Source organism: Bolinopsis microptera, chromosome 5, assembly GCF_026151205.1.
Source record: "Bolinopsis microptera isolate Bmic1 chromosome 5, MBARI_Bmic_1.0, whole genome shotgun sequence".
Lineage (NCBI taxonomy): Eukaryota > Metazoa > Ctenophora > Tentaculata > Lobata > Bolinopsidae > Bolinopsis > Bolinopsis microptera.
This window is the reverse complement of record NC_087076.1, coordinates 2,864,086-2,875,866: the sequence shown is the minus strand read 5'-3', so window position 1 is coordinate 2,875,866 and position 11,781 is coordinate 2,864,086. Positions and strand designations below refer to the sequence as shown.

At 35.6% G+C, this 11,781-nt stretch overlaps 1 protein-coding gene across 1 annotated transcript; it reads right to left on the bottom strand.

Annotated features, from left to right (window-relative positions):
• Positions 1–679: 679 nt before the first annotated feature.
• Positions 680–11,405, bottom strand: LOC134815102 (glutaminase kidney isoform, mitochondrial-like). Its single transcript, XM_063823579.1, has 14 exons — positions 11,200–11,405; positions 10,080–10,188; positions 9,176–9,324; positions 8,630–8,759; positions 6,867–6,947; positions 6,546–6,708; positions 6,203–6,306; positions 5,792–6,049; positions 3,081–3,167; positions 2,611–2,742; positions 2,061–2,159; positions 1,785–1,923; positions 1,456–1,519; positions 680–1,243 (listed from the first exon to the last, which is right to left on the bottom strand). The coding sequence occupies exons 1-14, from the start codon at positions 11,286–11,288 to the stop codon at positions 1,126–1,128; spliced, it is 1,722 nt and encodes a 573-aa protein (XP_063679649.1). The 5' UTR covers positions 11,289–11,405; the 3' UTR covers positions 680–1,125.
• Between the last annotated feature and the right edge of the window lie 376 nt (positions 11,406–11,781).

Below are 11,781 nucleotides of genomic sequence, written 5' to 3'. Positions count from 1 at the left end.
TATGAACTTTGCATTGAAAAGAAGGTCCTCTGCACAGTACATCGAAATCGTCATCACAGAAAGAATTGAGAGAAGAACTGTTAATTCTAATTCTGTTGCCCAAAAGTAAACTTACACAAATGACTGTAGAAGACAAAGTTGTCATGAATACGTTTATAGGACATGTCAAGAAAGCAGCTTTCTAAGTAAACTACATCTGTCGCGTTTGTAGATTTGCACTGACGCCTGACCAATCGTTCAGTACTATATAGTATATCAGTTGGGCTCTGTTTGTATACCTACTAACAATATACATTGTCAACAACTCGTTAAATATAGATACCTCTTTAATGTTGACACTGCATGGTGAGGCTTCTGTAATGAGTTTTTGAAGGATAAAGCATACTCTTTTAGAAAGGACAATGCCATTTGTCAATTTTGGCAACTAAATTAAATAACTACTGCTCCCCAAAATAGTGGGAGCTTGTATTTAAGTTGAGTTTATTGTTGAGGCTAGTCAATCTTCGTAACATCACGATCATTGTGACATTTCTTATTAATATCTCTACAAATAAGCATTTAATGGTTTGTAACGCTTCAAAAGTCGTACATAAATACAGCTTTTAAGGTTATTTCAAGTTAAAATCTCTACGACCTTCAGCTTCCCAGCTCAAGTTACCAAAATACAGTCCTATGTTTAGGCTCACTATTTAAGCAAACAAACAGTTTTTGTCAATATCTTTAAAACAAAGAACTGTAAACCTTATGATGCATCATAACCTGTACATAAATATTAAATATGGCTTTTGCGGATATTTTTAACTAAATTTTGCTCTGCAGGATTAGGACTATAATATCTAGTGTATCTAGATGATTTTGGTGCAGAATGACCTAAGGAATGACCTAAAGTGCATACTGAAATACACTCTGTCACTAGAGTACAGTATAGATCAAATGAATGTACTACGGCCGATTTGATATGTTTGTTCAATTTGCTATATATTTGCTACTTTGTAAATAATTTAAATTTATAATATTCAATAAAACTTCATTACTGTTAATGCACAATAATTATGTAATGTAAATATAAACATAAGTTTATCTACTGTACAAATGGAGAGTTTGCGAACATTATTTTGTTTCTTTTTAAAAGTCTAAGTTTGCATCCATTTCGCCAAAAGTCAAGCCCCCGTTTTTTCTTAGAAAGTTGCATATGGAAAAGTTTTGTAGTTTCCTGGCATCATCCACTGGACTCGTTTCCCATCTGTGAAAAAGACATGGTGAATACAGTGCAGCAGGTAGGCATATTAATCAGTATTACTCCATCCCAACCAAAAGATTGAATAATTTAATGACATTTAATATCTTAGTCATGTCGGGTATCTACACACAGATAAAAATGTGGCAAAAAAGCATTATTGTCTAGAAAACATGACAAATGGCAGTAATGTCCAAATGATGGAAGCAATGATAAACCTGTCTGTAGGATTAACGTTCACTTTGCACTGCTTCACTAGAAACACCACCACATCCATTTGCTCTGAAATTGTTATTTTTAATCGTTTTTTATGTGCGCAAAAGATGGTTACTAAAGATACCTGTCAAAGATTTTGTGATTTGTGAACTGAATCATTTAAGACCAGCAGCTTAAAGTTAGTTTTTTAAATCATTCCTTGAAATAAAATTTTTCTTTAAAATAGTTTTCTTTCTTTCTCTTCTTAAATAGTAGAGAAAAACTAGTGTTCTTCAAATTCTGATATTAAGGTAACAAGTCAAGATATCGATTTTTCTGAAGTGGGTGTTACCTCCACAAACAGCTAGATGGAGAGCTGTCCTACCATCATAGTCACTCCAATTAAAGTCAATATTATCTGCATGGTATCGGTAGAGTTGGCTCATGTTCCCTGTAACTGCAGCAAAGAGAAGAGACATCATTTGCTGCTCCTGAAACATTATTTTTCATTGGCAACCGCACAAATTTAAAAGATTAAAAGTCTTAAATTTCTATCGAAATGAAATGTAATCTGTAATTACTGATGAACAGGTTATTATTGATATGACATCTACAATTTAATGATTACTTTAGTTTCTCCAAGTTTGCTTATAGTAGGATTGAGCTTGTCATCATTCTTTTTCAAGTTCCTTTCAAATAGGTGAAATCTGAAGCGCTCAATAAACTTCTGAAATTTAAACTGGATGAGGTTATGTTTTATAAATTTTGGCAACAAGATCGCGACAATTTTGTGTCAGAATAAATATGAGCATTATATACAAAAGGTGATAATTATACAAGGTGGGTCACACACTCACATAATTTGAGTTAATTACATATATTATGATAAAATTGATCAAATGTCATTTCCTTATCATTGTGGAACAATGTATATTGTTTCCATGTGATCAAGGGTTAAATGGCAAATTTATCAGCCATAAAATAATGTAATTTATCAGCCTTAAAATATGAAATGAGGTATTTATATCCCGCTCATATGAGTAACCAACAACACGTACACAAGGAAGGTGGTTAACCATGCCAGAGCGGCTGTCTGTGAGTGATGTGAGCAAATGTGTAAATGTGAGCAAAATGCAGCTAATCCTTATTTTATATTATCGAACATTTAACCAACTAACCTTGCAAAATTGAACACCTTTAACACTGTTGTTAGTACTATTTAGCTGTGGCGAGAATATGCACATGCCCATGACATTTGGAACAACAACCATCATGAGCCCCGCAACGTTACTCTTAGATGGTAAACCAACCTGTTTAAGGCAAACGTAATGTTATTTTTTAGTGCTCACATCGCATTTGGTGGTGATGTGAGTTCATAATATATAGTGGAGCTTTATTCCATCGCTATACGGCACAATACTTTCTTATAATACTCCTAATGGGGTATATGACACTTGAAAGGTATTAGGAATTGAGATCGAATGCAAACCTCTCTATACCAGGTTTTTTTTCTATACCGTGCACTTTTCGTGTCCCCAGAGAAGCCCAGTATAGAGAGGTTTGACTGTATAAAAGTGTTTTCCCTAAACATTATTGATATGCTGTTGATGCAATTTAAATGGTATTTACAACAAAACTCTAACATTACCTCAAAGGCATAGGCACCAGAGTAGTCATTCATTCCACAAGACATCATGAGACTCAGAGTATCCCTCACTGAATTCGGGGAAATTACCTGTAAAACTCCTCTGGGTCATGTGAGTACTGACACGGCACCAGTAAATGACCGGGATAAGAATTTTGAAATGGCCGGGACCAGGACCGGGATTTTTTATCCAATTTGAAATTGGTTGGGATCAGTCAAATTTGACCAGGACCGGGACCGGGATTTTAGCTCTTTTTGGACACAAAATTTAGCGGAATCAACTATTTATGCAGAAGTGATCCATGTTCAAGATATTCAATTGTTTTCAATTTGAAGTTTAAAGTCGAAAAAGTGAATGTGCTATATAATTACTTTTCTCTAGAAATTTATTCCCGTCACGCTGCAAATTTTTTCCAAAATCTTTATTGAAGTTGTATCTTAAATCGCGGTACAAATCGCGGTAAAATTGGTATTTTGGCCGGGACCGGGATTTGGTAAAAAGTCCAATCCCGGCTACGGCCGGGCCCCGGTACTGGGATCACGGTCGATCTTTGCAAGGCACCAAACTCATCATAAATTGTCAGCCAGCTAAAATATTTTTAATGATCGCAATTATTGGACCTATCATTGTTGGTTATCATCTACGAGTTGTAAGTTATATCTTTAAGATATAAGGACAACTTTAACATTAGTATTTAATTTGTTTTTTTTGCATACAGAATGGACGTAAAATTCATGAATCATTCCCAAAACATTTTTTCCCCTTTTTCGAAAAATAAATTAATATACATTCAAGTGAAAGTGAGAAGGTGATCCAGTTTACTGAGACTGCTGTAGAATAAAATAATGCTAAATTCTTTCAGATAGTTTTTTAAAGATTGTTTTGACTTTTCTAGCGAAAAAGTGGATCATGTCCCACCTTTACCAAAGTCTATTACGATTTGTATTATTATATATACATATGATGGTAATGGTGTCTTCTTTTTGCAATATCCATGTTTCATCGCCATTACCAATTGTGTTAAGCTACTTAATGTTTTTGACAGCATACAATCAAAAAGTTAACAATCCCTCAGGTGAGGTTAACCTATCAGCAACACAATGTTAAGTAATGGAATACATTATCAGATGATGTGAATGTCGTAATAATGACTTATGTATTCGTATATGGGACACTTAAGAGGGATTTTTGGAATCATGGATATCTAGCCGGCTGTGACTACATAGGAACTGGACGTTTGGTTGACAAATATCCGTTGTTGGTAGATCCCCAATCTGCTATTCCATTCCTTCTCAACCGCAAAGGAAGCGGACACGTATGTTTTTACAGATTATTTTAAATTAGTCCTGGATTCTGCGAACTTAATTAGAACTTAATTGCCAGGAGTATTTAATTTCTGTAGAGGTGTATATTTAAATTCATTATTTATTAGTCTGCTCCTTTTCCTCACAACACTATCAACAGCAGGTGGAAGGGGAGATATATTTGGTACCAGACGAAACATTAGCAGACTTGGACAGACTTGAGGGGTACCCTGGTTGGTACAACAGAACAGAGCTGCCAATCCTCATTACAGCAGACCCTGAAATGAGCAAACCTTATACTATGACTTGTTTGGTCTACATATTGGACGAGTAAGTGAAGTTTAAGTTAGATTTGTTTTTTCGCGTTGGATTAATAAAATAAATATATTTTATAATATCATTAACACTAAATTAAAGTACTGAAATTTTGCTCTTCAGCTCTCCAAAAGTACAAGGGCGGGAATCGAAGTTTTACAAGAACTATGACCATTCACACCGGGCTAGAAGATCACTGGGTTAGATAAATCTTCTCTATCTCAAGACATTAGATCAGATTTGTGAATGGGGTCGGTAGCATGATGCAGATAGTTTTATTGACGTTGTTGTTATGACGTTTTAAGAAGGACAGTGTTGTTAACGACCAATTGACTCACTTAGTTTTTTCAACATCACCAGTAAGATCTTCACAGCACGCTGTTGAAGATATAGTATTATATTATTGAGTTCGAATATTGAAAATCTGGACAAGATGTATCATCTATATTGAAAATGCCTTACGGGGAGGGGGAGGGGGTTGTTGGGGGGGGGGGGGAGAGGTTGGTTGGGGTAGGGGGGTTAAAATTAGGTTATGTAATACAGTATGCTAAAACCACCTCTAAGTGAATTCTGAGAGTTTTGTTTTTTTAGCTATTTCACATATTTTTTTACAGAAGACCGCAAATATTTTTTATCCAGAATAAACAGTATTCAATATTGCTTTGAAAGAGTCAATGACTTGTTTTTCAAAGCAGCCAAAACTTTCTTTATTTTTAAAAAGCCTTGGCAAAAATAATAGCCTCTTTGTGATCAACTTTTTTAGTTCTGTTGATTTTTATTTCTGATTGTATTGTGTCGTTCAACTGTTAAACTCATACATTATGTATCTAACTAATAGATTGTGTAGTGTTATGTATATCAACATGAAGTTGGCAAGTTGCCCAAATGTTTAAAATGTTTCTCCGTCTCTGAACTCTACTAAAAGATTCAAATATTATGTTTCATTCTACAATTTAATTACTTTCCATAATCCTAAATTTTACGTTATGAATGGAGTTTCAAGCTAGAAAAACAAATTCGTAACGTGTCCTTACCATTTTGAACCTATTTGTTTCATTAATCAATGTTGTTGTTTTATTGCAAGATAAATGTACCTTCTTATAATTAAGTGGGCACACACCCCCAGAAGCGAGAGTAGCTGCAATAATAGAGCCTGCATCAGTTCCCACATTGATAGAGTTGAGATGCATGTACATCTCCACCGTGCTATCCAGTCTATCACTGTGTGGTAGAGAGCTTCTTTCTCTGAGGTGGTGTCCAATACCGTACAGTTCATTGTTATTGTTTAACATGCTGAGACAGAACGAGTTACTGAAACCAACCCCCGCTTCCTCGCCTGTGAAACTTCTTATCTGCCGGAGTTATTTATTGAAATCTATAAATAACTTCCTAGATAACAGATAATTATAATGGTTATAAGAGAACAGGAGATAAGACACTGTTATAATATATAATGCAATGCACGCTGTAAATATTTAATATCGACTAGCAAGTTATTTTATTACCTTAGTGTACAAGTGCTCGAATGATTCGCTGGTAGACTTGTCTTCACACAGAATATCTGTCAGAACTATTCCTCCTGCGTCCGTGAGTGGGTTGTAGGGCTTACCTGGTTTCAGACAATTAATTAATTACCTGGTTAATTAATTAATTACTCAGTTTCAGATAATTTTGTTATGATATTTATATTGCTTGCTGTTCTAAATAGGATAGCGGCAAAGTATGCTTAGTTTTCATTACAACTTGTCAACGCAGCATTCCTTTAGTGTAAGATAGCAGCCGGCACATCATGTATCATATTTACAGGTGATTTATAATATGCTGGCTAAGTTCCAACAATGTAATTACCTCCTGGTCCAAGTTGGAAACTGCCATCAATTGGTTGGGTTTCTTTTCCAATGAACTGGTGAACATAGCTACTGGTAAACTTAGTCACTGCAATTCCATACAACAGGGGTAATACACTAGCACACAGTGGGATGTGTCTTTTGTCTTCGCCAAATGATAACATCTGAAATAACAGCAGGTACATGTTCTATCAGTACGTGATTTTGTATCATGTACAAAGGCAGTCAATTATCCGACTTTCTGTGAAGGTATAGCACGTACAATGCTGAGTCATAATTGCATTTCATAAGATTTACAGACTAAGTTATTAAATTTAATTACCTGTCCGTCAACTGTACATATGCTGACATTAAACGCTCCTTCCTGTCCTTTTAAAAACAAGTTGGGTAACTTGCTATACACCTGCGATATTATCATGAAGTACCTTACCTGTATAGTACCTTAGTGTTCAACTCGCACATTCAATCTGTAAACTTCATAGGTAAGCACTGAGCAGTGAGCATGGGTGCAAATTATATAACTGAACAATTATTATGTGACACACGGAGTGTGTTCAATGTAATTATATTAATTATAGATATAATAAGATATTGCAAATATTGCAATTCTAGCTGAGCGTATCCTTAAATTGTTGGGGGGAGGGGGGGGGGGTGTGACACGTCTATCTATGTCCGCTTGTCTCATAGAATCCAAAAAGGACAGGACATTTAATTGTCGGACATTGGTGGACATTAGCGGACAAAAGTGGACAGCTAAATTCGCTAAATTTTGCTAAATATTGCTAAATTTTGTTGAAATTTAGGCGGGTAATACTTTTTCAAAAAAAGTCTAATTTTATATGGTTCACCCAGTAAATCCTGTTTTAAAGGTATTTTGGGGCACAAAGCAAAGTGAGATGTCGAGGACCGTTGTTCATGGATACAAGATGTATACTTATCAGAAATGCAAGGGTGGCATTTTTTCTAAAAAGCTATGGGCTTCGAAACAATACCAGCTGAAATTGAAACGGGCAGAAATTCTTTGATTCTATGATCCTCATCAAAATTGTTATGGTTTAAAAAGACGAAAGAAAAATAATGGAATACGAGGTCAGAAGAAATAACTTCACTACTTATACTGGGTATCAATATCAAAACAGACTAAGAAGTAACTGACTTACTGGTCTGTGTGTGGGTATTTATAGACATGCAGCCCTGGAGCGAATCAGAATGCAGGATCGATAACACGTGACCATAGGCAAGCCAATATATCCACTACAATCTACATTGGTATCACGTGATCTACAAACACATGGAGTGGTTCTGGCGTTCTGCGCTTGACAGGGCTGTCGGCAAGCAGACAGTGTCTGGAACAGTGCTAATCACCGTCTAGAGCTGAGTCACTGTCTAGAGTCCAGTATGGAGTCACGTGACGTTGATTTCCCGTAAAGGATCAGAGAGGAGTGACGAATAAACAAGCACAATGCTGGTAGAGAGGGAATAAGTGGCGAAATCAAGAAGAGAAGGATAACATAATCATGATCATTGATTTGTTCAATCAAACACACAAGAAGAAGATTAAGGAATCTGGATATTTAAAAAATGTTTATGTTATCATAATAATCAGGTTAGCATGAAACGTAAACAAAAGTAATTTTCAGAAAAAGTGCAAAGGGGAAGCTTCCAGTCCAAAATCGTGTGTCTAATGGTAGGCTTTGAAAAAATATGTTCGGCTCATAATGATCAGGGTAACCTGAAACGTAAACAAAAGTTGTTTCCAGGATAACTTTGTAAATTTTTTGACTCTGTCCGAGACCCGAGTCATCTCGATACGTACATCTAAAGGCAGAGCTCCCGCTTCCGAGTTCGGTTTGCAAAGGGGAGGCATGCTTTCCGAGATTGAATCGCAAAGGGGATGCCTCGATAGGTTGTGAATATAGGCTCCTTATGAATATAGGCTCCTTCCAATTGTCCAAATTATGTGCAAAAAATGCTCATAATGTTTGTCAGCTTATGTCCGCCAATGTCCGTCAATGTCCGCTAATGTCCCCAAGTCACCCACCCCCCCCCCCCCCCCCCCCCCCCATTGATACTTTTAATACTAACTTGTCCTTCGTTGTTTTCAAGCATTTGATTGTATATTTTCTCACACTCAGTAGCAAACGACAGCCACTCTGAAATGATCAAGTTGCCAGCAAATATCTTGTTAAGAAATGAGAGGTTCGGTCGAATACACCTGAAAATATATTGAGAGGTGTTTTACTTCATGAATTGTTACATGTTACAAATTGGCGTAAATGTAATCGAATCAGCAAATTTTCCTCGAATATCACTTCATTTATGGTTTCGATTCCAACAGATAAGACTGCACAATTCCAGAAACTTGAAATAGTGAACAAACCGGAAATACTAAAGATAAAGATTATGAATATTTAGGATTTCTAACCTGCACTGTATAGTATAGTGTATACACTATACATATTACATATGTACATACAGAGTGTTTCAAGACTCGTGTTCAAATTATATGAAATTATAATTTTTCTATTTTATGAAGGAGCAAATCAAATGAAATCGGTTTGGGAATGCTTGTTAGGTCTTACATTTTAGTTATTCCTTGCAAAATTGTGTCAAAACCCATTTTTTACATACCTGTAAAATTCTTCAATCTCTAGAGTCTCAGGGAACTGACTGGAATCATTAAGCTGCTCCGATTCATCATGTTTAGTCGCTTTTAACAATGAAATAACATCGGTGAACCTCGGATCTGTCAATGGATGAATTCCAAACTTCTCCAAAAACTGAAATATAGTTGTATACACTGTAGTTATTGTTGAATTTCCCAATTCAAGGCGCGAGAAAACAGGCCTGACAAATGTGGTATTACTATTACATTTATTATTGTTTATATAAAATAAACAATAAAAACAATTACCACATTTGTTCCGACCATTCTCGTTTACAGTAGTGATCATAAAAGCAGAGGTAACATATCAGCAGTAGGTACGGAATCGCACTATTGACTTAATACCGCACTTTATCGCACTATTGACTTAATACCGCACTTTATCGCACCATCAGCCGCGGCCGTTATTCGTTCTATCAGATTTGTGTACTTGGTACTGCTGTGTCCATTGTACAATGATATAAGATCGACTTGCCCATAAATTGTGTAACTTGGGTCAAACGTTTTTCATGGCGGAACAGCTTAGCTTATAATACACACTATGTCTTGAAATCTAATGTTATATAAAGTTACATTATTGAATACTCAATTATGCTCATCATAGTTCAACTAGCCTCAGATATCCTGCATTCCTACCCATCTAATTGTAAAACTTCTAAAATCTATAAATTTTCGTTGACGTAGAGAAAGTCTCATTATTAGTGTAAAATGTAGCAAAGTTTTTGGAACAAATTTAAGCAATTGTTTGTCGTCTTTAATATGAGGTTGTCAAACAACATATAGCAAGATATAGCAAGACATAGCAACATATAGCAAAATATAGCAAAATATAGCAAAATATAGCAACATAGCCAGTAAAATGAGTGTTACCTTAAAGAATTTAGGAATGGAGACCTCCAGCTCTGTATCGTCATCAAGAAACATGTTCAAAATACGCTGATCTATTTCTACTCCTAGGTAGTCTGCCAGTGATGTCGACCTGAAGTTCAGTTTGTTAATTGAGAATTAGTCACAGATAATATTATACGCTAAATATACGGCACTGTATTATATCGAGTTCACCGTGAAATTGGCCCTCGCTCAGTGTTGAGAAAGTTTCCACGGCGGTGCGTTGTTCCAACTTGTGCTGATCACCATCACGCAATATTCACACAATATTCAACTACAATTACTACAAAAGTGACATGTCACTCTATTTAATTTCTCCCTAGTACCTACATGTACATTGTACATTGTACATGTATGGTATATATCATAAATTTTCGTCGTGCCGTATATGGACGATTCCGCGAAAAGGTAAACCAGTGCCGAAAAATAAATCTAACAAAGAAGTTCCCTAAAGAATATATTATTGTGACACAGATTTGTTTATATTTGAAGTACGTTCGTAAGAGATCGTTCACATATTATTACGTAATCACTTTTTGGACAATTTTTAACCCCCCTCCCCGCTCCGTAATCAGTTTTACACATAGCTATTGTGTCAAAATTACACTAGCGTAATCATTTGGAAACCCCCCCCCCCTCCACCCTCGGCTTATTACTTAATAATAATATGTGAACGACCCTAAATAAATTTGTCCGTTGGAGCACTTAAGTTGCTCCTAATCGAATTTTCTCAGTAGGCCTTTTATTATTACATTTTGTAGTAAATCTTATGAGTCTTGTTTTATTTAAAATATATCTGTCAACTTGTTTCGAACTGGGCTATTGTTTGAAGGCCAGCCTGGTTACTTAGTTACATAATGTAAAATCAATTAACTTTTATAATAAGGGTAACTGTAAATATATTACAAACTGATACAGCTGCATTTCTTACAGTCCCCTATAGCACAATCCCCTTAGCCATTAAACAAATCCTCACTATAATGAACAACGTCCAACAAATAAAAACAGTACTACTGTTCTTCCAGGACGATGATTTAAACGATCATATAATATGACGGGTGTAGGAAGAGGGGGGGGGGGGGTATAATATTAACTAACTGACCCGTGGGTGCTACTCCCAGACACAGATGTAGATTTAGCCGTCCTTCTACTAACTTGAAAACACTCAGTCTTTTGATCGGATCTTTCCATTTTATGACGAGGTCAACAAACAATAGCAGGATGAACAGCAGTGTGTTCTCTAAGTTTTCCAGATGTGGTTATAGTGACAAGTTATGACATGTTGATGATTTCCAGATATTTTCTGCTGATTAGATTGATCATTTTCAATTTTCATGACCAGATTGAATTAGCTTGGTTTAATTTGTCACAATAGTCTTTCTCTTATCCAATCAATTTTAGTGTTCTCATAGCAGCCCTCTTAGAACCATATACATTATATAGTTATATAACGCTGGTTCTTTTATTGTTGATATTATAATATTATGATGAATGGTGAAAATGAGTATGAATTGTATACTGATGCAACAATTTGTAATATATGCCATAAAGATAATGAGATTGAATATGCTCATGAGAAGTAAGCTTCTCTGGTCTCCTCTCCTTAATAGTTTTCCTGTCACCATTACAAATTAATCACACACATATCTGATTGTTCTATCAAGATGTCATAAAGCACGAATTA